At 31.3% G+C, this 25,467-nt stretch overlaps 2 protein-coding genes across 2 annotated transcripts; one reads left to right on the forward strand and one right to left on the reverse strand.

The window, feature by feature from the left end:
• Positions 1 to 13,573: 13,573 nt before the first annotated feature.
• Positions 13,574 to 14,312, forward strand: mRpL49 (mitochondrial ribosomal protein L49). The gene is made up of 2 exons (XM_065508208.1): positions 13,574 to 13,727; positions 13,783 to 14,312. The coding sequence occupies exons 1-2, from the start codon at positions 13,677 to 13,679 to the stop codon at positions 14,257 to 14,259; spliced, it is 528 nt and encodes a 175-aa protein (XP_065364280.1). The 5' UTR covers positions 13,574 to 13,676; the 3' UTR covers positions 14,260 to 14,312.
• On the reverse strand, positions 14,279 to 16,769 carry Brms1 (breast cancer metastasis-suppressor 1-like protein). Its single transcript, XM_065508207.1, has 3 exons — positions 16,509 to 16,769; positions 16,211 to 16,455; positions 14,279 to 14,761 (listed from the first exon to the last, which is right to left on the reverse strand). Exons 1-3 carry the CDS (start codon positions 16,696 to 16,698, stop codon positions 14,477 to 14,479), a joined length of 720 nt encoding a protein of 239 aa, XP_065364279.1. The 5' UTR covers positions 16,699 to 16,769; the 3' UTR covers positions 14,279 to 14,476.
• Between the last annotated feature and the right edge of the window lie 8,698 nt (positions 16,770 to 25,467).

Raw genomic sequence — 25,467 nt, forward strand, 5'->3', positions numbered from 1 at the left:
AATGCAGCATTTGCTGCGCTTTCAATGTAGTTCTGGTGTACATAAGTATGTGTTTGTAGCATTGTTGTTGTTGTTGTCGATTTATTTATTTTTCTTCTAGTCTTTGTTATTGCTGTTGCTTTTCATATTTTTTTTTATTCATTTATAACAAAATAGTACTCATACGTTTTAAAGCTTATCTATCTAACGTTGTTGGCATTCTTCATATAAACACAATAAAGCTTTCGCTCTTGCTCTTGTTGTTAGCCAGAGCTTTTGCATTTTAATATTTAATGCACATTTTGTGCATTGTTTTCCTACACAAGTCGTCTTGCATGCATGCACGTTAGGCTCGTTCGTACGTTCGTTCGCTTGTCAGTTTCTTTCTCTGTTTATACTCGTCATACCATTATAGTTCTCTTCATTCAAGTGGTTGTGGATAGAAACAAAAAGTTTTGGTTATTAGGAAATTGTGTCGTGGTCGCAAATACTGTCGTCACAATTTGCTAATGTTTCTTTTTTTTCGAGTTGTTTCTGTTCTACAACAGTGTGTGCGTGTGTTTCAAGGGGTTGCCAAGCTTTTAATGAACACTCGGCTTTAACTAACATTTATCTAAAAGCTGTTTTATTATGTGATGTTAATTGGCTCATTAAATAAATGTTGGAAATAGGACGAGATCTACATAAGTTTAAAGAATTTTAAGGATGTCGAATTGATCGCCGAAGTGACAAAGAAAATCGTATTCTAGCGATCAAAATAAGAAATATTGCGCAAGGAACCTACCTCTAAAATGAATTCTGATGTTCCTTATTTTGACCCAAAGGTCAAATTTCAAAAAATTTGGAGAATTTGACTAAGCGTATTTTTGCAAATTTGTTTATTATGACACGAACGCCATTTTGTGCATGTGCTGATTCTCATAGACGCATGATAAATATTATTTATTACCTTCATCACATTTATATTTATCATACGGCCTATAAACATGTAGAAATATGCGAAAATATTCGAATCGTGAGTGGCGTTATGTTTTCTTTTAATTTCTTACACTAAACGAAATATTTTTCCTTTACAATCCGACATATTTAAATAAAAACAATCTTTGGATGATTTTATATTATTTAAAAACGATTCATAAAGAAAACTTTTATTGCATTTTAAAAATTAAAATTTTCCAAAAAAAATCAGCTATAATTTGTTATTCCCATATTTTTGAAAAACGTCTTCTATAATTTTTTTAATTCTTAAAAATTTTGCATAAGAGGACATAATTTCCTACACGTTGATATATAATATGTATATCTTTTCTTTTCCACTAGTCAATGTTTGTTGTTGATTTTGAAATCAACAACGAACAGTAAATTATAAAATCTTACCGTTTTGTAATACATTTTTTTGCACTGCCTTGCCGACTGCTGCTTAACCAAATACCGGTGAACACTACAAGATGAAGCTAATTACTGTGAGTTATGTATTTTGAAGCCATGAGACTAGCGAAAAAGATATTATATATCAACGTGTAGTCCTCTTTTCAAAAATGTACAAAATTTTTAAGAATTAAAAAAATTATAGAAGACTTTTTTCAAAAATATGGGAATAAAAAATTATAGCTGATTTTTTTGGAAAATTTTAATTTTTAAAATGCAATAAAAGTACAAAATTTTTAAGAATTAAAAAAATTATAGAAGGCTTTTTCCAAAAATATGGGAATAAAAAATTATAGCTGATTTTTTTGGAAAATTTTAATTTTTAAAATGCAATAAAAGTACAAAATTTTTAAGAATTAAAAAAATTATAGAAGGCTTTTTCCAAAAATATGGGAATAAAAAATTATAACTGATTTTTTTGGAAAATTTTAATTTTTAAAATGCAATAAAAGTTTTCTTTATGAATCGTTTTTAATGAAATTTTACACTTATATAGAAACGTTCGATCCAAATCCAAAAGTAAAAAAGATATTTGTGAATTGTTAATGACAATCCCACAATTCCCAAAAAACTTTCCAAAAATCCCAAAATTGGGATTTTTTAGATTTATATCAATATTGAAGAACATATTGGGACACACAAAAAAGGTCTTAATTTTTTGAAAGCAGCTATGCGATTTGAGAAAATGTCTTAAGTTGAAATTTATATAAAAAATAGGTCTACTTCGGAAGGCTCTTTACCACGCAATAATACGAATTTTGATATTATTTTGCTTTTATAATATTTCCCGAAATGTTGTCTTTCAGAAAAATATAAATACACTATTTATGTTTTTCTTATTTTCTGTATAATTTAAAATTAATGTAAGTACTTTTTTCGAAAAAAATGGCGAAAAAACGACTTTTTTATTTTTTTTTAATTTGAATGCACATAACTTTTGACTCAGTAGAGGTTTTTAAACAATTTTTTCCTACTATTATTACTACTTGTCTTGTTAATTCAAAAAATTATATTTCAAGAAAATCGGTAAAGAATCCGTTATTAGCAAAAAACCAGACCAAGGTAGGTAAATAAAATAAAATTTTACTTTTCAAATGCGAATAACTCGTAAACTATAAGAGATAATATATGGCTAAAGCAATGTTTTTTGTAGATCTCGTAGATTCCATATATATAAAAATCATTCAAATCGGATCGTAAACAAAATGTTGGCATCATTTTGAATTTTTGATATACCCGAGGTGCCCCACTTTGGGGCATTGTGGCTCGGCCCCCCTTGGTGTTATAAGCCCAAATTCAAAACTTAATCTTATCAACGCCTCCTCTATGGCCATGGGAAATTTTATTAAAATCGGGCTATTCGTTTAGAAGTTACAGATTTATTTCCACTTTTTTTCAGATCCCCCACTGTGCGTTGTCATGATGGAATATTACGGTTTCATGCCTGGCCAGTGGCCACATACTCTAGGTGTTATTCGGCCAATTATCACTTCAAACGTATCAGTTGCGTTTGGTACAGGTTCCCTGTGATGGTCTGGTCAGATTTCAGCAGCTCATAATAGATATGACCCTTTTGCTTCCACCAAATACAGAGAATTACCTTAGCGCCATTGATATTTGGTGTCGATTCGACTAGTTGGACGGGCTTCACATACGATCTCCTTCGGGTTATTGTAATGCATCCATTTTTCATTCGGTGCAAAAATAAAATTTTTTTTAGCGCTTAAGTACCTTCAAACAAATCAAATTTTTTTAAATTAACTCAAATGTATGTATATAGGCGTTAAACATATTTTCGAATGCGGTGAGTAATTGTATTCAAGAAATTTAGAATCGTTAATGCGCTAGTTCGATAGGGTATGAAAATGGGATTTTTTAGATTTTTGGTTATAATATTCATACCAGGGGCGGAGTTATCGGAACTCTTTGCAAAATAATTAAGAATATATTTGGCCATCTAATATTGGTTACTATATTTTGATATCGATGCGAATTGAATTTTATATAAAAAATAGTACTTTTTTTGGATGGACCTAGTCCCCTCGGTATCAACAATTTTCAAACTTGTTTTCATTTAAAATATTTAATGAAAAGTTAGCTTTTCAAAAAGTACAAATTCCTAATAAATCTTCTTAGACATTTTTTAGATAATTTAAAAAGAAAAAAGTTATTTTTCCCAAAACTTTAGTAACTTTAAACATTTTTAACCAATTTTTGTCTTTTAAATTTGATTAGAACGATAATTACGAACTCATTTCGATTCATTAACATTAAATTAAAAAAATTCATGACATGAATTATTTTTTACTTTTTGTCTCTGAGATTGGGCGATTTGAATTAGTTTTACATTATTATTAAATTTAAAAAATATATATTTTAGTTCAATATTATTGAACTATCACTAACTTTAATACTTTTAGAGCACTACATTTTTTTCTTATCAATATTTTTGATCAGATAACATAAATAAGTAATAAATGTAGTGAAACCTCATTTTAGCCCAAAAACAGCTGAAATAAATTAAATTATTTTGGCCTGCTATTTGAAAACGTTATAGTGAAATGAATATTCCGAAATTTACTCAAATATATTATTTGGAAGAATACGGACTACTGATTAGGCTGATTCCAGACGCTAGAGTACTAAACGTACGCTAAAGTACTAAATTCACAATTAAAATATTATTGATTAATGTGCTGTTTTTCTAAAGCGAATGAGCGTTTTGAGTGGACGTTTTACATGTATTTTGTTTTTGTTACAATAACAAAACACATGTTAAATTTCCACTCAAAGTACTCGTTCGCTATAGAAAAACAGCACATAAATCAAATTTATTGTTATTCGCTCTAGGAAAGTTAAAGATAATATACAGAAAACAGACAATTAAAAGTAAACATATTTTGTTTGCATGTTAAACATATTATTATTTAGTTGTTGTAAACATATTCTGTTAACATCTTAAACATATTATGACTACGCGTATATAAACTTAACATTTAATGGTTGTACATAAAAATAATATGTTTACCTAATTATCATTATTTAGTTGTTCGAAAACCATATTCATATTTATAATTGCGATGAAAATATAAACGTTTACAGTAACTATAATATTGTTGAAATTAAATTAAAACAATAATTATATGTTTACGACAACAATATATTGTTACAGAGAACATAGTATAGTTGTCGTAACCATGTCCAACCATGTTTTTTCTCTGCGTGTAGGCGCCAGGGAAATGCATCCTTCAGCATATCGGTTGTGGCACGTGCAGTGTGTGCCGTTGCACCGTCCTGTTGGAACCACATGTTTTCCAATCCCAATTCATCAAGTAGCGGCAAAAAGAACTCGTTGATCATTGCTCTGTAGCGCTCACCATTCACAGTAACCGTTTGGCCCGCGACGTCTTCGAAGAAAAAAGGTCCGATGACTCCTCCAGCGAAAACAGCACACCATACAGTGACTTTGAGCGGGTGTAATGGCTCTTCGTGGGTTACACACGGATTTTCAGTGCCCCAGAAGCGTAAATTTTGCTTATTTACGTACCCGCTATGATGGAAATATTAACTTAGATTAAAGTGGATTTTAAAGTAATGGCGAATGGGATTTTGAAACGTTCAAATAGATGAAGGCCATGATCTTAAAATATATATACAGTCAGCGTCAAAAGAAAGTGTACAACTTGTTTTTACATTTAAAGCGTTTTATTTACATATTAAAAAACAATTTTTTCTCCAGTTGTAGTGTATTTAACAAAATACTTAATTGTTCTCTTGCAATATATAAACAAAAAACTAAACTATTTCAACTGCAACAAAAACAGTAACAACAAAACCAAAAATACTCCATTTTTAACGCGTCAGAAAAAAGTGTACACATTTAGAATTGCAATAAGATTTTTCTAGCTACATAAAAAAAAATATTGTTATTCTTTATTTTTGCCTAGATTATAATTTTTTGTGGATCTTGCTGCTAGTCTCATGAGATTTTAAGATAGTAGCTTTTCTTGTTTGATCGCGAGAACTTTAAAACCAAAATGGGAAAAGAAACTGCAATTGAAACAAGAAAGTAAGTCATAAAATTTAAAAATAAAGGCAAATCGTCACGTGAAATCTCCTCTATAATAGGAAGAAGCCATAATACTGTAAAAAAAATTATAGACAAACAAAAAAATTTAGAATTTTAGAAGATCAGCAACGTGCCGGAACACCAAAACGCCTTAACAACCTTGAAATACGATCGATTGTGAGAACATTGAAGAAAGTATTCACAGTAAGTGTAGTAAAATTATGCGAAGAATTAACAGATTCGTCTGAAGTGAGAGTTAGTAACAGTACGGTTCGCCGAGCGCTACACCCAAATGCTCTATATGGTGGAGTTCCGAGAGAATAACCCCACATTTCCAAACGAAATAAAGAGCGACTTCGAGAATTCGCAAACAGGTATAAAAACCAAGAAAATTGTTTTGGAATAATGTGCTGTTTACGGACGAAAGCAAGTTTGAGATTTTCGGAAGTAAAAAAAGGAGTAAAATTTGGAGAAGCAAAAATCAAGAGTTCGACCAAAAAATTTACTATCCACCGTAAAGCATGGTGGTGGTTAGGTGATGGAGTGGGGGTGTATGGCGGCAAGTGGCATGGGAAAACTCATATTTATTGATAGTTTGATGAGCAAAACCGATTACCTAAACATTCTTATAGAAAATATGGAACCCATCATTAGAAAATTAAATATAGACCGAACCTGGATCTTCCAACAGGACAACTATCCGAAGCATACTTCTTAACTTGTTAAAGAATGGTTGTTGTATCATACACCGAAACAACTGGAACAACCCCCACAGTCACCGAACATTAATCCCATTGAACATCTGTGGTAGCATTTGGACAGACAGATCAGAAAATGAAATATTACCAGCAATGACTCTCTACACGAAATCCTGCAGGAAGAGTGGTTCAACATCCCAACATCGGTGACATCAAAATTGGTAGAAACAATGCCAAGGAGGCTTGAAACTGTTTTAAAACCCAAAAGATGTCAAATAAAATACTAAACACGTTTTTTCATCTAATTTCCCTAAACTGTACACTTTCTTTTGACGCGTTAAAAATGGAGTATTTTTGGTTTTGTTGTTACTGTTTTTGTTGCAGTTGAACTAGTTTAGTTTTTTGTTTATATATTGCAAGAGAACAATTAAATGTTTTGTTAAATATACTAGAACTGGAGAACAAATAGTTTTTTAATATTTAAATAAAATGTTTTAAATGTAAAAACAAGTTGTACACTTTCTTTAGACGCTGACTGTAAGTGATGTTATTATCCGCGTACGTAAGTAATGCAAAATATTTAATAAATCTAATGATAAACATAAAACATTGCAAACTTACGTTTTGTTGCAAGAAAATCATGGGGTTCGTCTAATATATGATGTTAAACATCATCGGACACCTTTGTCTAACATGGTAATAAACTTTTTGCGTACAGTGAACTCGCGATAACGTGAACTAATTTTTACCAAGGCGGTTCACGTTTACGAGTTCGTTCACGTTATCGAATGCTAAAATTAAATGATAAACAAGTATTTTCAAACAAATATTTTATTAATTTTTAAGAACAAAAAATACATACTATATATGCAATAATTCAGTTCACTTTGCATTTGATAAATAAAAAATTAAATTTCTTATGAATAAAACACCTCAAATTAACAGAAACATTTATTTGGTTGAAGATAAATTTGTGAAAAATTTCTCCTCCATGCAGATTTATTACATATTTTAAACGGGTCAACATGTTGTGGCTGCGCCGAAAGCTTTTCTCCGGAAATTTTGAGGCAAATTGGCTTAAATTTTTGAAGCCAGCCATCGCTGGCATTAAAAACATGATCACTTTCTTTAATTTGCTGGTGAATTTCTAAAGATTTTTCTTTTAGCATCATTCCGCTTACCGGCATTTTTTGTTTCACATGCTAAGGAACCATTTGTACAGAGTTTTTTTTCCATTTTCGGAAGTTTCGATGCACGTAATGTTTTACGCTTTCCGGTACAGTATTATTTACACGATTTGTGAATTTGTGAAAAGCGGTTTGAAATGGGTAAAAATAGTTTAAAAAAAAACGTATTGTTAAATGATAATTTTTATTCATATACATTAGACATATAACTAATTTTTGGCGTACCACCACGTGATGGCCAATATTGTATGTATAAGTAATGAAAATCATTTTTTTAGGTCATTTGGAATCAAAAACATCACGCACCAACACCAATTGGTGTTCTAAAATAAACCAACATTTTTTTCTCTGAAAAATTATATAAATAATTTCATATTTTTTTTTTGCAAGTGTGAGGGATACTTCCCTTATTTAAAAATTATCTTTTGAAGTATGTCCGCAGTTATTATTAAAATAAAATCAAAATAATTTAAAATATTTCAAGAAAAACTTTATTGCGTTTGGTGCGTGAACTTTTTTAACAACCGCGAAAAAATAACACCGTGGTTTTTTATATTTTTTAATACTCTATACGACTATGCTATGCCAATTTGCATATTTGACTGATCACAGATCGAGCTCCTTTTCTCGATTGAACGCTTATTGGCCAAGTTATTATCGAATTTTGACATTTTGAGTTTTTATTGATTAAACGATTATTGGCCAAGTTATTAACGAATTTAAATATTTCGAGTTTTTATATAAAAAATCGATTTTTGTCCACAAATATGAGTGATCGTAGATCGAGCTCCTTTTCTTGATTAAACGCTTATTTGCCAAGTTATTAACGAATTTAAATATTTTGAGTTTTTATATAAAAAATCGTTTTTTGTCAGAAATAGGAGTGATCACAGATCGAGCTCCTTTTCTTGATTAAACGCTTATTGGCCAAGTTATTAACGAATTTAGATATTTCGAGTTTTTATATAAAAAACTATTTTTGTTCAGAAATAGGAGTGATCACAGATCGAGCTCCTTTTCTTGAATAAACGCTTATTGGCCAAGTTATTAACGAATTTATATATTTTGAGTATTTAAATAAAAAATCGATTTTTGGTCAGAAATATGAGTGATCACAGATCGAGATCCTTTTCTTGATTAAACGCTTATTGGCCAAGTTATTAACGAATTTAGATATTTTTAGTTTTTATATAAAAAATCGATATGAGTGATCGCAGATCGAGCTTTTTCTTGATTAAATGCTTATTGGCCAAGTTATTAAAGAATTGAGATATTTTGAGTTTTTATATAAAAATCCTATTTTTGTTCAGAAATATGAGTGATCACAGATCGAGTTTTTATATAAAAAATCTATTTTTGGTCAGAAATATGAGTTCGAATTTTGATTCGGTGAACTTGGATGGACCTAATGCGTTTCTGGATTTCCTTGTTTCCGCCGTTGAAATTTCTTTGACGATTGATTCCAAGTATAATATCTTGGCATTTCAGTGTATAGCAGCTTTCGGGCAAATTTTCATTCCGGCACATTTCAAAAAATCTGGTCAATGTTGTAGATGACTGTCGATCGACTCATTGTAATACATTCTCCTCAGTAAAGTACACTCTTTGACTATTTTCCAAAATGAACAACAGTTGGATATCTTTCATGAATTGAAAATTAAAAAATGCGCCAAATGGCTTCGTTACTACTAACATAGCGGCCCATCACTACCTTTGGTCACATATTTACAGATGCATTTGATAGGTTTTTAGATATATCGAAATAAAGTGGGCGTGGTAAATTCTTCTTACGAATTTTACTACGAACATTTAACCCTTTAATGCATATTGTTGCCAATTGTCTACAATCCAGTTCCACTTAATTTTAGACGAATATAAGCTTGATTCTAATTCAGAAAAATCAAATGGAGAACGCAAAGTTCCAGCTAAAGAAATTCTAAATCAAACTAAAGCTAAAGGAAATATAATAATGCATATTGTTGCCAATTGTCTACAATCCAGTTCCACTTAATTTTAGACGAATATAAGCTTGATTCTAATTCAGAAAAATCAAATGGAGAACGCAAAGTTCCAGCTAAAGAAATTCTAAATCAAACTAAAGCTAAAGGAAATATAATAAATAAAAATCAACTAAATATTTGATAATTTATAGAAAAATAAAAGTAAAAATCATGCATTTATGGGTTAAAAACAAATTAGCCAAATAGTTGCAGCCGTTTTCCGATTTTAGATAAATCGAAAAAAGTGGGCGTGTTGAATTTGTCCTTCAGATTTTAAATTGGATAACTACGAACCTTTAAACAAAAAATTAGCTAAATCGGTGTAGCCGTTTTCCGATTTTAGATAAATCGAAAAAAGTGGGCGTGGTCAATTTTTAATTCCGTAAAAACACAAGTTGGACTATGACCAACATTTAAAAAAAAAAATTTGTCAAAATCGGTCCAGACGTTCTCAAATGATGCAATTACCAACGAACGACATTTGACTTTTATTTATATAGATGACGGATTGTAAAGGAAAAATATTTCGCATATTTCTCAATGTACCTCAAAATTACTTCCGTTTTGTGTACGATATACCCTTATTTCGCTCGATATTTTCGACAACAATGTTTCGAAAGAACTTATTATTTTTTAAAAATATAGTACCCGAATGGAACATAAAGTTCAAATTATTTTTCAGATACTCTTATTTTTGCAAAATATATTTCATTTTATAGGCGTACAAATGTCACGTACGATGACAAGGAATTGCGTATATGATAAAATATGCTATAAATATGCTATAAACTGTAAAGAGCAAAGTATGCAAAAATATGCACTAAAAAATCGATGACAAAAATCTTAAAATTTTTTGAAATTAATATTCATACTATATATGTACATTAGAGTTCGTTTGTGACCAGGTCACGTCATTTGATTTTCGGGTATCATAATTTTTCTGAAGGTTTTTGCGCAAATAAAAATAATGGCGTCTTTTTTTTGACCAGATCACGTCATTTGATTTTCGGGTATCATCATTTTTCTGAAGGTTTTTGCGCAAATAAAAATAATGGCGTCGTTTTTTTTGTGCATTTTGAGCACATTTTTCTGTAGAGCAAAAACGGTTGAATATATTGCAAATCTGATTTCACTAGTCGATTGTGCATCAAAAATTAATACAAGATGATTTTGAATCCTTAAAAATAGTTCCAAAAACTCAAAACACAAATTTCATAAACAAAATAAAAAAAAAATATTTTAGATTTTTTAAATATACACGATGAAAAGCCTATTTAAGCTTAGCAAAACGGCACCAATATTTCTTTTCTATCACTAACCATTAAAAAGTTATTTGTCTTCAAAGTTATTTATTTAACAAGAATTTATTAGCTTGCCTTAACAAAACAGTGGTTGACAAAACAATGGAAACTCTTCCAAATATTTCATTAGTGGCCTAAAATCAGAAATAATTTTTTAAAAAATTTTAACATTTTTGTAGTATTTTATTTGTATACTTTTATTAACTTAATTTAACAAAAAACAACATAATTAAAAAAATTAAAAGATTTCTTTATTACGGCATTGACAAAACAATGGAAACTTAGGTATTATTTTAACAAATATGGTCTAAACTTTGCATTAACTCAATATTTTGTTGGGTATCCCTTATTTTTTATAACTGCTACACATCGACGATGCATTGAACCAATTAAAGAGTCAATGGTCTCCTTTGAAATATTTTGCCATTCCCTTATAACCGCCTCCGATAAATCTTCCCTCCTGCTGTAATTTTGGGTCCTTATTTTACGATCTACAATTTCCCATAGATTTTCTATGGGATTGAGATCAGGCGATTGGGCAGTCCACTTCAAAACACGTACCTCGTTGGATTGTAAACACTCGGTTACAACCCTAGAGGTTTGTTTCGGGTCGTGTTGGAATCCCCAAACTAGGGGCATATTTTCCTCAGCGTATGGATACATTACATCGTTTAATATGGTTCTGTATCCTATACCTGTCATGGTATCTTTTATAATATGAATTGAGGCCATACCTTGACCTGAAAAACATCCCCATACCATAATGTTGCCACCACCAAACTTTACAGTCTTATTTGTGTACTTTGGATTTAATCTTTTTCCCTTTGGTCGTCTTACAAATGTTCTGCTATCACTGCCTCTTAAATTGTATTTGATCCTTGGCAAATTGTAGATGAGCAGAACGGTTCTTTTTAGAAATTAGTGGTTTTTTCACAGGACGATAGCAACCAAGACCAGCCTCATTTGCCCTGCAACTAACTGTTCGGGTACTTATTTCGAATTTTAGGCTATTAACAACCCTCTCGAGGAGTTATTTTTGGAAATTTCTTGAACTCTCTCGCTATTAAATTATCTTGTCTAGGAGTAGTCTTATGAGGTCTTCCACCTAAATGTTGAGTTTTTACAGAACAGGTCTCACGAAATTTCTTTATAATTTTTGAAAATGCTGATTTATTTATTGAATATTTGTCACAGATAGTTTTTTGTTTTAAACCAGCTTTAAAATCATTAATTATTTTATTTTTTAAGTCTTCACAAATCTTAACTTTAGCCATTTTCGTTAACTTTGAAAAAAGCAATTATGCGAACAACTTAGAAAAAGAAATTGTGAAAAATTACCAGCATTTAAAAATAAAATAAATGTAAACAGGATGCTTTTTACATCATTATTTTAAATATTATTTTCATTTTACACTTCTTTCTTGCAGAAGTTTAAAAGTTTCCATTGTTTTGTCAGTAGCGAAATAGTGAATATTTTTAATTTTGTTCCCTTTTTATACCCTTCAGCTTCGTGAGAAGGGTATATATAAGTTTGTCATTCCGTTTGTAATTTCTACATTTTTCATTTCCGACCCTATAAAGTATATATATTCTGGATCCTTATAGATAGCGTAGTCGATTAAGCGTAGATAGCGTAGTCGACAACCTCTGAAAATTTCATCAAAAAACACAATGTATTGCATGCTTTGACAAAAAAGCAACAAAACGTATGGTTGGATGTGCAAGCTTTGCGTATTTTTTTTTTTGTGTTTTGTTTCTTTTGGCGTTGTTGTTGTTTTTTATACAACTAAACGTTTGTTTGGTTGTGTGTTGGTTTTTTTGACAAAAAAACAACAAAACGTATGTTTGGATGTGCAAGCTTTGCGTATTTTGTTTTTTTTTTGTGTTTTGTTTCTTTTGGCGTTGTTGTTGTTTTTTATACAACTAAACTTTTGTTTGGTTGTGTGTTGGTTTTTTTGACAAAAAATCAACAAATCGTATGTTTGAATGTGCATGCTTTGCGTATTTTGTTTTTCTTTTGTGTTTTGTTTCTTTTGGCGTTGTTGTTGTTTTTTATACAATTAAACGTATGTTTGGATGTGTGTTGGTTTCATTGCCTTGCGTATTTTGTTTTTTCTTTTGGTGTTCTGTTCTGTTTCGTTTGGCGTTGTTGTTGTTTTTTGTGTTCTTGATAAATTTAGGATGCTGTACGCTGAAAGTGGGCAATGTACATACATACCTATATACTAATTATAAAAAATAATAATGCATCCACAACAAAGGTGAAGGGTATATAAGATTCGGCATAGCCGAATATAGCACTCTTACTTGTTTCAGAATATAATTAATTATTTTGTTTGTTTTTCAGTTAATTTATATAAATAAAACTATACAAGTAAAATACTAAAAAAAATTTTATTTTAAAAAAATATTTTAAATTTTGGGCTACATATGGAATATTTGGAAAAGTTTCCATTGTTTTGTATCTTGGAATTTTTAATAACTTTAAAATTGTTTAACCAATTGTTGACGTTTTTTGTCACATTTTTGCTGGAAATCAAGTGTAATTCAATTGCTTGAATTATAGTCAAGCAATTGAATTGCAGTTTTATTACACTTTATTTCAGTAGCATTCTCCAGTAAATAGGAAACATAAATTCATTTCTCTTCTAGTGGTGGGCCTGTACCTTGAAATTTTTTTCCGTCCATACAATCTAATATACATACACGTGAACGTAAATTTTTCTGTAAAATATGTAAAAGAATTTGAAAATATTCTATTTATTTTCGACTCCACAGTATAGTTGTTACAAAAGTCATTAATACTGTTAACTTTCCAACACTGTATATCCAATTCATAAACCTTAAAATACAACACTGTCAACTGTTTACTAACATTTTTAAATATTTTATGACACACCCAGTTGGGTAAGAGAAACATTGATCAGCTGTTTATAGTTTTGTAATCATAGAAAAAAACAGAATTGGAATTTTTGTTAAATTTCAAGAAAAATAGTATAATTCTCAAATAAAATATGGCTTTAGCTCAAAGAATCCTTAAAGAAATCGTAGGCAAAACTGTTAAGGTAAGAAATAAATAAAATGTTTAGTAAAATTTACTAAGATTTCTTTAAATTTTAGCTGCCGGTTACAGCACGTTTTTCAAGTTTCTTGTCTTCCGATAAAGTACATGCCTTGGAAGAATATCCCGAAGTAGAAGTTTTAAAAAATCCTCCAGAATGGAAATACGTAGAGCGTTTGTTGCCCAAGAAAGTAGTACCAAAAATTGAACCTAAAGCCGAATATCCCTCGGGCTGGAAACCACCATCTGTGGGCTTACACAATGTAGACAAATTGAAATATTTTGTAGCGCGTTCCCGAAACCACATGATGCCTGTTTACTTAGAGAGCACCTTCCGTGGTCAACGTAGAGTAACTGTGGTGAAACATGTTCATGGAAATATCTGGGAATTGGAAAAGGAACTGCGCCAGTTGGTGGAAAAAGCCCGCAACGGAAAACTATGTGCCACAAGAGTAAACGAAATGAGCGGTCAAGTGCGTGTGCATGGTGATTACGTAGACATTGTTAGAGAATATTTGAAATCCAAGGGTTATTAGGCAATAAAGTGATCATAAGTTCTTGTTATATTTCTGTTTTCATCGAAAACATATATTTTGAGTGTTTTATTCAATTTAGGAATACACGTAAGTGAAATTAACTTAAAAACTAAAACAAAAAAAAAATTAAGATGACTCAAGATTAGCCTGTCTAAGTATAAAGATAGCAGTTAAAGATATCTGTGAGGAAAATAATTTCGTTGGATGGCATTTATGGTCATGTGGCTGAAGTTCCTACCGAGCCGACCACAGTTGAACGTTTGAGTGCTTTACGTATAGTTGTCCAGTCTTCTAAGATGTCTTCCTCATGAAGCATATACACAATAAACGGACCATTAACGGTAACCGCTTTCTTACGGGCCGGTCCTCTGACTTTACTGTGACGTTTATCATTGCCCCAGTCATCCCACGATATATCAACATTATGACGATCTTCCTCCAAACGTCTTATTTTTTCCATTAGATCATCATAGATTTGATCTAATGCCAGTTGTTTTTCGCTCTAAAAATTATAAAGTAGAGTTAAATAAAATGTTTTCCAAATGTACAATTAAATTATATATAACACTATATTTTTTTGGCCATAAATGAAGTTTTGCCAATATGTTTTAGAATTTCTTTACTTAATTACTTTGTCAAAATTAAATTTAGTGCGTCGATTATGAATAGCAACTGAACTTCAGTTGCGTTCCGATTGCCAATTTGGCAATATAAATGATAGCTGTCAGTTGCCATCTGTAATATCATTTAGGCAACTGGCAACGCAACTGAAGTTCGGTTGCCATCCATAATCGACCCATAAAATAGATACAAAAGAGTTTTCTGTATATCAAACATATATTAATTTACAAATTTAATGAAACTGTTTTGGGTGCGTTCGGCAAATCAGTAAATTTGCGCATAAATGATAACACCACCTACAAATTTTAGCCACAGATAACTAAATGATGCTTTGGTTGCACAAATTTGCAACCTCACAGCCAACAATTTGCATTGAAAAACGTTTGACGTAAAGCAATGATGGTGGCAAATATCGAATCGGCTTGAAACCGATAAAGCTTGTGGTGAATTTATTACTTTCTTTTAATGTGTGGTTAAAAACTACTATTTAATACCTTTCCATAAATTTATAACATATTGTTTACAAAATGCAGTAATTTGAACTAGTTAAAAAATTATATTTAAAATCAACGCTCTTTCAAATCGATCGTGAAACCGATCGATTTTCATTTATCAAAACAGCCCATTTGACAAATACTAAATAATTTGACAGAATTTATTAAAGATATGTAATAGAAGTTAATTTAAATGCATCAAAATGATACGAATATAATAATGATTAAAATTGTTTCTCTTCGAAATTGTATGAATTATTTAAAGGAATGGTTAAAAGATAACATTTAATTTTAAAAATTTAATTAATAATTAATTTTCGAACCTTTGGTATACGAACAAACTATAAGATTGTTGACAGCCTATTAAATAATTTATAAAATTTATAGATCTTCTTATTGTCTTTACTTAATAGGCAAATTGTGAGTACTTGAAACACATGTATGTTTAAAATATAATCGGACTTTAAAAATCTTATTGACTATCGAGATATTAAAAAAATGAGATTGAAATTAGAAAAACTTATAGAAATTATTATTTTCTATGCATAATGAATTAACAAAATCGCCTTAATGAAATTTTCAGACAACCGTACTGAGTATTAATATTTGTCAAAAACGTATGTATCATAATACAATTTCATTGTAAAATAATAGTTTTTTCCATTACTAGTCAGATTTATATTAATTTTTGTTGTAAACACTTTTAAATTTGTTGTAAACCATTTTTAAGATTTTAGCTAAAATCTACGCATTACTGGAAAATGTCGGTCAATAAAACTACTTTGATAACAAATAATATTATCGCTTTTATAACTTAAATTCTGAATTACACTTACTTCGAAATTTTGCAGGGCAGCTTGTTCTTCACTTGAAAATTTATGTTCTATATTTTCTAGTCTAAAACGTTTTAGAATTTCGGCCACTTCTATGCGATTCTTATAGACCTTGTCCAATTCTTTTAATGGCTGTAAATACTCTTCGGAGCGGCCATTACGTACCTCAGCAGATTGTCGCTCGATTTGATTAATACGTTCCGTGTAATACTGCTCACGCAGTTGACTAAATTGTTTCTCCAAATGATCTAAAAGCACGATAATATATATAGAAAAGTCCACCTATTTACGGACAACTTACCTAAAATGTCTAAACATTCGTTCCGTCGTCTCTCAATTTCATTGGCATCCATTTCCGACGAGTCATCGGAATCGATTTCATTTGCCTCCTCATCGCTGGACTCATGACCCGGACTAGAGTTGGAATGTTCAGATTCGGCACCTGATACGTCACCTTCTGCATCAGATTCACCACCATTTTTGACGGGCATTATCAAATTGTTCTAATTTGAAAACCACAGATTGTATGATTTTTGATTAATTTACGGTATATTGGAGTTCTAGTGCTTTTTAATACAGTTATTTTTGATTAAATAAATATTTTTTTAACAAACAATATTTTTTCATTGCTTTTGCTTTTTCCTTCTGTAAATGTCAAAATTGTAGAGAGTAAATATGTTGCTAATGTAATGAGAACCAATTGAAATGTAATATTAAACACAGGGCTCATCATAATAAGAATATTTGTGTAAAATATTTGACATATAGATGGCGTCGTAATGTATCAAATTGGGTAATCATTGAATAAGGCGAGAGCAATTCTACTTGCAATAATTTTACTTGTTTAAAATTTATAAGAGGAACTGTTTATTTAAATTTAATTTTAATATATTCTATTTGTAAGAACATATATTTTCATTCTTGTTTAAACTTCTCAATTAAATAATTTGTTACACACATATGCATAAACAGGTTTTAAATTTGTAAAAGGTTTATAAAACAAATTTAAAAATTGTTTATGCATATAGGAGTTATTATTTAAGCAATAATAAAAATGGAAATTAACCCTTAAGAGCACTTTGGCTCCAAATGACCATCAACTTTTAGTTTGTGTGTCATTTTGACACAAAGGATATATATCCAAAAGATTTTTTTACATATTTCTGTAAAATAATGCTGAAAGTTAAAGAGTTTCAGAAATTTATATCATACAAATAATACAATTTTGTATATATCTGACCTTTGACCATATATCTGACCCTTAATCGTTGTCCGATTTGGCTCAAATTTTCAGCAGTTACGTTTTAGACCTAGTGTCACAATATTTTTTTTCTATACAACTGATTGTCATTCTAATGTACATTTATGAGATGCAGTACAATTTGTACTGTACAAATATGTGTTCTTAATGCAGTTTAATTAATACTTATAATAAAATTATATATAGATACATATGTATGTAAGTACATTTAATGATTTCCTACATTTGTTTCACAAAAGTTTAACCCCATAATTTAGCTAAACGTTTCGTTAACACTTAATCAATTGTTTAATGTTTACATAAAAACAACAATGTCATTAACAACTATAATTTATATTATTTACAAGAATTAACTTAAAACAAAACTAAATTTTACAAATCTATTACTTTTGAAGGGCTATAGTTAACAAATAACTAAATTAACGGTTAAGGAGAATACAATTTTGTTGTTTGTTTTACCGTAATAAAACAACATGTGTATAATTGGACCATTAATTTTGAAAGTGCTGTAAGTCTAGTTTTGGTTGAAGTTGGGAAAATCATAGAGTTTGATTTATAGAACTCTATGGCATATAACGATGATTAAAAAGAATTTAATGAAATATAAAAAACTTAAAAAATTTGTAAATTTTCTACTATTTCTACTAATAAATAAAATAGTATTCTCTGTAACCTGAATATATTTGTTAAATGTAGACTTTTCAGTGTGATTGAATCAATTAAAACGTTTTCACTTTTATCAAAAGCACGCTGAATTAATTATTCAATAGATCAGTAAGGTGCTTGTTCCCATCGGAGGTAGAAATTAATTTATCATCATTCTCATTTAAAATTAAATCATATGTAATTGTAGGTTCTATTTCAGCACTTAGTTAACTATGTACAAAAATTGGCACGATATGTTGTAGGCTTTTCTCAGTTGTCATTTTCAAGTTAGTAATACGAACTAAAAGAATAAAAATTAATAATACATTTATTAAATATTTTATATATGTACATATTTGTTTAACATCGTTCCCTCTAATGACACAGTAAGTTCTAAAATAACTAATCATATTTAATAAAAAAATTGCATGTCTTGAGTTGCAAAACATTTATTTTGATACATAGACATAAGCTTTCTTTTGAGCAAAAAAAAAAATTAAAAAAGGGTCCATTTTGAAAAAAAAAAAAGTTTTATATTTTGCAAAAAAAAAGTAAAAAATGTTATGTCTTGAGTTACAAAACATTTATTTTCATAGATAACCCACTAAGCGACAAAAAAGGACTTAAAGTAAAAAATATAAGCTTTCTTTTGAGCAAAAAAAAAAAAAATAAAAAGGGCTCTTTTGAAAAAAAAGTCAACAAGTTTTTGATTTTGCAAAAAAATGCAAAAATTGAATATCTTGAGTTACAAAACACGTAGTTTGATATACAAAGTAATCCTCCTATCAGAAAATGCTATAAATTATGCGATTGGCCCCTAATGTCAGTTCTGTTTTGACATACATATGTAGTATGTGTAGTAAACACATGCGAAATATTGCTGACTATTTATTTGACCAATAATCGGTCGGTGACTTTGGCACAACGTGAATTTCGTCGCAGATTTCCTGGCCGTCCAACGCCTACTGGTGAAACTTTACGTTTAGCCGCTCAGCTCGAAGAGACTGGCACAACACGAGATGCTGCCAGGCGTGACAGACCCCGGAGTAGCCGTTCTGCAGAGAATATTGCTGCTGTAGCCGAGGATGTCATGGAAGCGCCGTCGACATCGACCAGACGACATGCCACGCAAATGGGTATCAGTCAACGGTCTTTACAGCGAATTTTGGTACAAGATTTGAAGATGTTTCCGTACAAAGTCCAGATGGTGCATCAGCTGTTAGCTGCTGTCCGCCAATCGCGTTTAACATACGCTCAAGCCATCCTTAATCACCACCAAGAGGAAGATGATTTTTCATCAAAAATAATCATGAGTGATGAGGCCCATTTCCATCTTAGCGGGTACTTAAATAAGCAAAATTTACGCTTTTGGGGCACTGAAAATCCGCGTGTAACCCACGAAGAGCCATTACACCCGCTCAAAGTCACTGTATGGTGTGCGGTTTTCGCTGGAGGAGTCATCGGACCTTTTTTCTTCGAAGACGTCGCGGGCCAAACGGTTACTGTGAATGGTGAGCGCTACAGAGCAATGATCAACGAGTTCTTTTTGCAGCAACTTGATGAATTGGGATTGGAAAACATGTGGTTCCAACAGGACGGTGCAACGGCACACACTGCACGTGCCACAACCGATATGCTGAAGGATGCATTTCCCGGGCGCCTTATCTCCCGTTTTGGCAATGTGCACTGGCCAGCAAGATCGCCTGATTTGGCCGCTCCAGACTTGTTTTTGAGGGGCTTTTGAAGTCGCGGGGTTATGTCAACAAGCCTCAGACTCTTGCAGCTCTTAAAGACAATATCCGTCAAGAATGTGAGGACCTATCGCCGGAAGTTTTGGCCAAAGTGATGGAAAATGCTATAAAAAGGGCTCAAATGACAATCAACTGTGGCGGCGGCCATTTACATGAAATCATATTCTCGACTTGATGTAAAAAAAATTAAAAGACCAAATAAAAATAATCCACAAGAAGAATCAAAGTTTTTAATTTTTTTGTAATTGCAGCCAAAAAACATCGGAAGTTTACTTTTGCGCCACCTTGTACATATATCACACTCGTCAAAAAAGTTTTTGATTTTAGAAAAATATGTGAACAATTTTTTTTAATTTTTTGTTTTTGAAAGATTGAAGAAATAGTTATCTAAACTATTTGGAACACATAATAGAATAGGTAGTAAGTTAAAAGGATGAGAACTCAACGAGTTCTTAACCGATCTTGTTGACAAAATGTGTCCGAATTATTATCCAATAGGACTAACCTTGGTGCAAATTTCATCCCGATCGTAGGACATCGATTTCAAAATTTGGTACACTTCACATGAAATACCCCATATCCATATATAATTTCATTTTTATATCCACCATAAAAAATACGAGGCGTATATTGATTTTGTCATTTCGTTTGTAACACATCGAAATATTCATCACAGACCCATAAAAGTCTATATATATTGTGGGTCCTTATGAAATTCTAAGACGATCTAGCTATGTCCGTCCGTCGGACTGTTGAAAACACGATAGTAACCAAACGAAAGGAGCTATCTGCCTGAAATACTCTCTGTTGATAAGGTTTGTTTGGTATTGAAAATAGGAAATATGGGTCATGTTTTTACCATCTTTGAACTATTATGCGGCAATTCTGATAAAATTTGTCACAAATTAGTTCTGAAACTCATTTGACGTCCAGAAGTTCCTTTCGAATAAATGGATATGTAATATATGACACCAAAGATCCCAGAGGTAGAGCATGCGGAGGCTCGGCAATTTTAATAAAAGCTCGAATAAAACACTACTTAATGTGTGATTTTTGCGAAGATTATCTTCAAGCTACTACAATCTGTCTTGAAGATTTTCATCGAAACTTAGTGATTTCATCGATATACTCACCCCCAAGATTCTCAATTACAGAAAGTCAATATAATAGATTTTTTAAATCACTAGGCCCCCGTTTCCTGGCTGCTGGCGATTATAATGCTAAGCACACATTCTGGGGATCACGACTGATTACCCCTAAAGGTCGTGTTTTGTTCGACTCAATTTCTAAAATGGGTTTGCATGTGCTTTCGAGCGGCCAACCTACTTACTGGCCTACTGACCCACGAAAAATACCGGATGTTATTGATTTTAGCGTGATGAAAAATATCCCTAGAGAAATGATTCAAATTGAATCCTCGCTGGAACTATCTTCAGATCACTCACCCACTATTATTACTTTATTGAGCCCCCTAGAAATTGTATCCCCGACTGGTAATTTAGCGATGGCAGGCACAAGAATAAATTGGCTCAAATATAAAAAATACCTCAGTACACATTGCTCGGAAAACATACCGCTAAGAACACCAGAAAACATCGATCACTCTCTTATCAATTTCGATAAAAATCTCAGAATGGCTGCTCAACATGCTACCCAAACACCCCGAAAATTCAGATATAATAGAATTAATTCTGCAGATGTCGAACGGCTCTTAAATGAAAAAAGAAGATTTCGAAGAGAGTGGCAATTGCACAGATCCCCCCAACTAAAATCGAAGCTTAAAGATTGTATAAAAAGACTTAAAAAGCTCTTGGAATTTCGAAAAATGGAATCATTGAATAAATATTTAGAAAGCCTGGACGCAACCCCACAATCGGATTACTCATTATGGCGAGCAACAAAAAATCTTAAAAGACCCGTTATATGTAAGTCCCCCTTGCGAAATTCAAGTGGTGGTTGGGCAAGAAATGATACTGAAAAAGGGAATCTGTTTGTTAATCATTTAAAAAAAGTATTTACACCGAACACATCAAACGAAGCAATTGAGTTGCCACCTGTTGCACCCTATTTTGCAGCAGCCGTACCCCTACGTTTTGAGATTCGAGAGATCGAAAATGCTATTGCTGATTTAAATCCCAAGAAAGCGCCTGGTATGGATAAGATCAGCAACAAGATGCTTATGGAGCTACCCCGGATAGCAATAAAAATAATTCTTTTTATTTTTAATGCTATATTACGACTTGAATATTATCCTCCAGAATGGAAGGTTTCACTGGTTACCATGATACCCAAGCCGGGAAAAGATCACACAAAAGTAGAATCATACAGACCCATCAGCCTATTGTCTAATATATCAAAGCTATTTGAGAAGATACTTATGAACAAGTTGTACCCGATGTTAACTGAAAACAATTGTATTCCGAATCATCAATTTGGATTTAGAAGAAAACACAGTACTATCGAACAAACCCATAGACTTGTAAATATGGTGAGAAAAGCGTTTGAAGAAAAGAAATACTGTTCTGCACTCTTCATCGACATCTCTCAAGCGTTTGATAAGGTATGGCATGCTGGATTAATATACAAATTGAGTCAAAATTTACCGGCAAACACACATAAGCTGTTGGAAAGCTATTTAACTGGTCGAACATTTAAGGTTAAAGAGGGAAACTTTTTAAGTACTGCACAACCCATTGAAGCTGGAGTCCCCCAAGGCAGTATCCTGGGACCTTTTTTATATTTGATGTATTCGTCTGATATGCCAACTAACAATCGCACTCATACATCAACATTTGCTGATGATACTGCTATTCTAAGCATTCATGAAAACCCTCAAGAAGCTTCTCGTCACTTACAAAACCACATATTTGAATTAGAAAAATGGTTAAAACAATGGAAAATTAAAGTCAACGAGCAAAAATGTACACACATTACATTTACATTGCGTAGAGAATCATGCCCCCCTATTCATATCAATAACCAAACAATAATTCAACAATCGGAAGTGAAATACCTCGGAATACATCTCGATCGTCGCCTTACATGGAAAAGTCATATAGATGCAAAGTTGACTCAAATGAAATTGAAATCAATTCAAATTAATTGGCTTATTGGCAGAAACTCCACGCTTAGTTTAGATTGTAAACTCCTACTTTATAACATGATCATAAAACCGATATGGTGTTATGGCATACAGTTATGGGGCACGGCCTCAGCGTCAAATGTAGAAAAGATCCAAAGACGCCAAAACAAGTTTCTAAGAATGATCACAGTTGCCCCCTGGTATATCAAAAACGCGAATATACACAAAGATCTAAACGTGCCCATTGTAAAAACTGAAATCTCGAAAAACGTACAAAAATATTTAAAAAAACTTGAAGTTCACCCAAACCCGCTGGCCCGCAACATATTAGATAACCGTGGCCACACTCGATTAAGAAGGAGGGACACAGCAGACCTAATCTAGAAGGAAGAATGCCAATTTAACCAAAACAACCATGAACACAAAATTTTTTCGTCCGGCACTGGCTGGACTAATTAAATAATAATTATTAGATATAAGATTTGAACCACTTATTGTTAGTTCATTAAATAATGAAGATACAATAAATAAATGATGAAAAAAAAAACAAATTAGTTCTAAATATTCTGAAATTATACTGTAAAGTATGGCGAAAATCGGACAACATTTATCCCTAGTCCCCATACATGGAAGCCTTCAGAAAATGACTTGAACATTCATAATTGTCTTATAATAACACTCTGTACGAAATTGTCTTCTTTTCAAAAATGTATAAAATTTTTAAAAATGAATAAATTTCTTTAAATTTATTAATTTTTAAAAAATATGGGAAAAAATGTTAAAATGTTATTAGGGGATATTTGCTTTATCTTTTGTTAATAAAATAAATAGTTGTGGACAGATTTTAATCATTTAGAGCTTGTTTTGTTTATATACTCTTAAATTAACAGCATAGCTTCATTTTCCATTTTTTCATGCCGTTTTAAAAAACAAAAAATCGAAATTTTGCTAAAAAACAATTTTTTTTTTGTCAAGAAAAATAATATTTCTAAAACGACTGCGATGATTAAAAACACGTTAAGCCTTTCTTAAAGGTAATTTTATTGCGGAATTTCGAAATTTTTTCATTTTATTCACTAAACTAAACCGTTATTGAGTTATGCTAATATATGTTGTGCAACCTCCTCCATTTTCGAAATAACGGTATATCTCAAAAATACGAGCTAACCTAAAAAAACGGTTAGCATCACTGAATTCAGCGTACCCGAATTAGTTTAACCCACCGTGTGCCCCGCTTGACAGTTTTTTCAACTAGCACAGTGTAATTATTCTTTCTACCAACTTTAGTGAGAATCGGTCCATAATTGACCCTACCCCTATATCAGAAAAGTATTTTATTGTCACATATTGATGGTGGGTGACTATAACACTCTATATTGAAATTCAGTTACATTATTACATTTTAATAATCATAACCGATTTCCAAAAAATTGTTTTTCTGTGTATACTTAAGCCAACGTTATGGCCTAAACAAATTGGGTTGGAGCTTCAAAATAGATTATTTCGCAGTCGTCTGATGGGTGTAGTGTGCATTTTGAGGCTACGGCAACTTTATCAAGCGATATATGGGTATAATTTGGACTGTAATAAAGGCTCTGAGTTTTGGATGTGACCTGAGTTCACTTAGTAGGCTTTTGAGAATAAAGACTAATACATTTTGAGATAAGCTATGTTTACACTATATGAAATCGTATCAGTTCAAAATGGATTTGTCTTTTTTGCATAGAAAGTTGCTGATTTTCTGTCCCAAAAGTGGGTCTTTGGATTCAGATATAAAATAAATTATTTAAGTATATAAAATTATTCACTTGTTTAAAAAAAAAAAAATTAGGAAAGTCCTCTATTGAATCTGCTGCAAAATTGTGTTATTTAATTTCAAAGTAAAAATATCTTATTCGCTGAAATACCAGAAATATATCGTTGTATTAGGACTAAGTGTAATTATATGTGTTATGTTCTTATTGTTTCAACTACTTAATACATTTGTTTATAGTACTTATTTTGTTTTTGTTTTATAATTTCTTAATAAATATATGAAACATACTATATTAAATTTATAATGTATATTTGCGTTATACGTTTCCCAGCAGTTTTACAAGTAGCCAATGTATCTCTTTTTGTCAATTGGTTATTTTATACATCTCAGGTAATCAAGCATGAAGTCAATTGTCACTTAAATGTCTCTAAGTAATCTAGGGTGTAGTCACTTTAAACATTTTTTGTACTGCACTTTAGAAAGTAATTATTTGACCCACCAGAAATAATCAATTGTCTCTAAGTGTACCATTTTTATTCAGATTTTGTAAGCTAGGTAGGGCCAATTGACTTCCACCTAGGATACGAATATGTTAAAATTAAAGCTAAAATCACTAGTTCGGAACAGTCACTCAGAACTGCTGGCAAGTTTCTATAATTTGTGTGTTTGTGATTTTGAGCTATTCATGCAACATTTCAATAAAATATACAATCATCTCAATACACGATATTCAAATATAATTTGTATATAAAGCAATTGTCTTTC

This window comes from Calliphora vicina, chromosome 4 (genome assembly GCF_958450345.1).
Source record: "Calliphora vicina chromosome 4, idCalVici1.1, whole genome shotgun sequence".
NCBI classification, from domain to species: Eukaryota; Metazoa; Arthropoda; class Insecta; order Diptera; family Calliphoridae; genus Calliphora; species Calliphora vicina.

Excerpts from the sequence above, each read along its gene's own strand:
- mRpL49 (XM_065508208.1), top strand. The coding sequence starts at position 13,677 with ATGGCTTTAGCTCAAAGAATCCTTAAAGAAATCGTAGGCAAAACTGTT. Across the intron at positions 13,728-13,782 it reads TCGTAGGCAAAACTGTTAAG|CTGCCGGTTACAGCACGTTT; the intron begins GTAAGAAATAAA and ends TTTAAATTTTAG.
- Brms1 (XM_065508207.1), bottom strand. The coding sequence starts at position 16,698 with ATGCCCGTCAAAAATGGTGGTGAATCTGATGCAGAAGGTGACGTATCA. Across the intron at positions 16,456-16,508 it reads CGAATGTTTAGACATTTTAG|ATCATTTGGAGAAACAATTT; the intron begins GTAAGTTGTCCG and ends TCGTGCTTTTAG. Across the intron at positions 14,762-16,210 it reads CTGCCCTGCAAAATTTCGAA|AGCGAAAAACAACTGGCATT; the intron begins GTAAGTGTAATT and ends TATAATTTTTAG.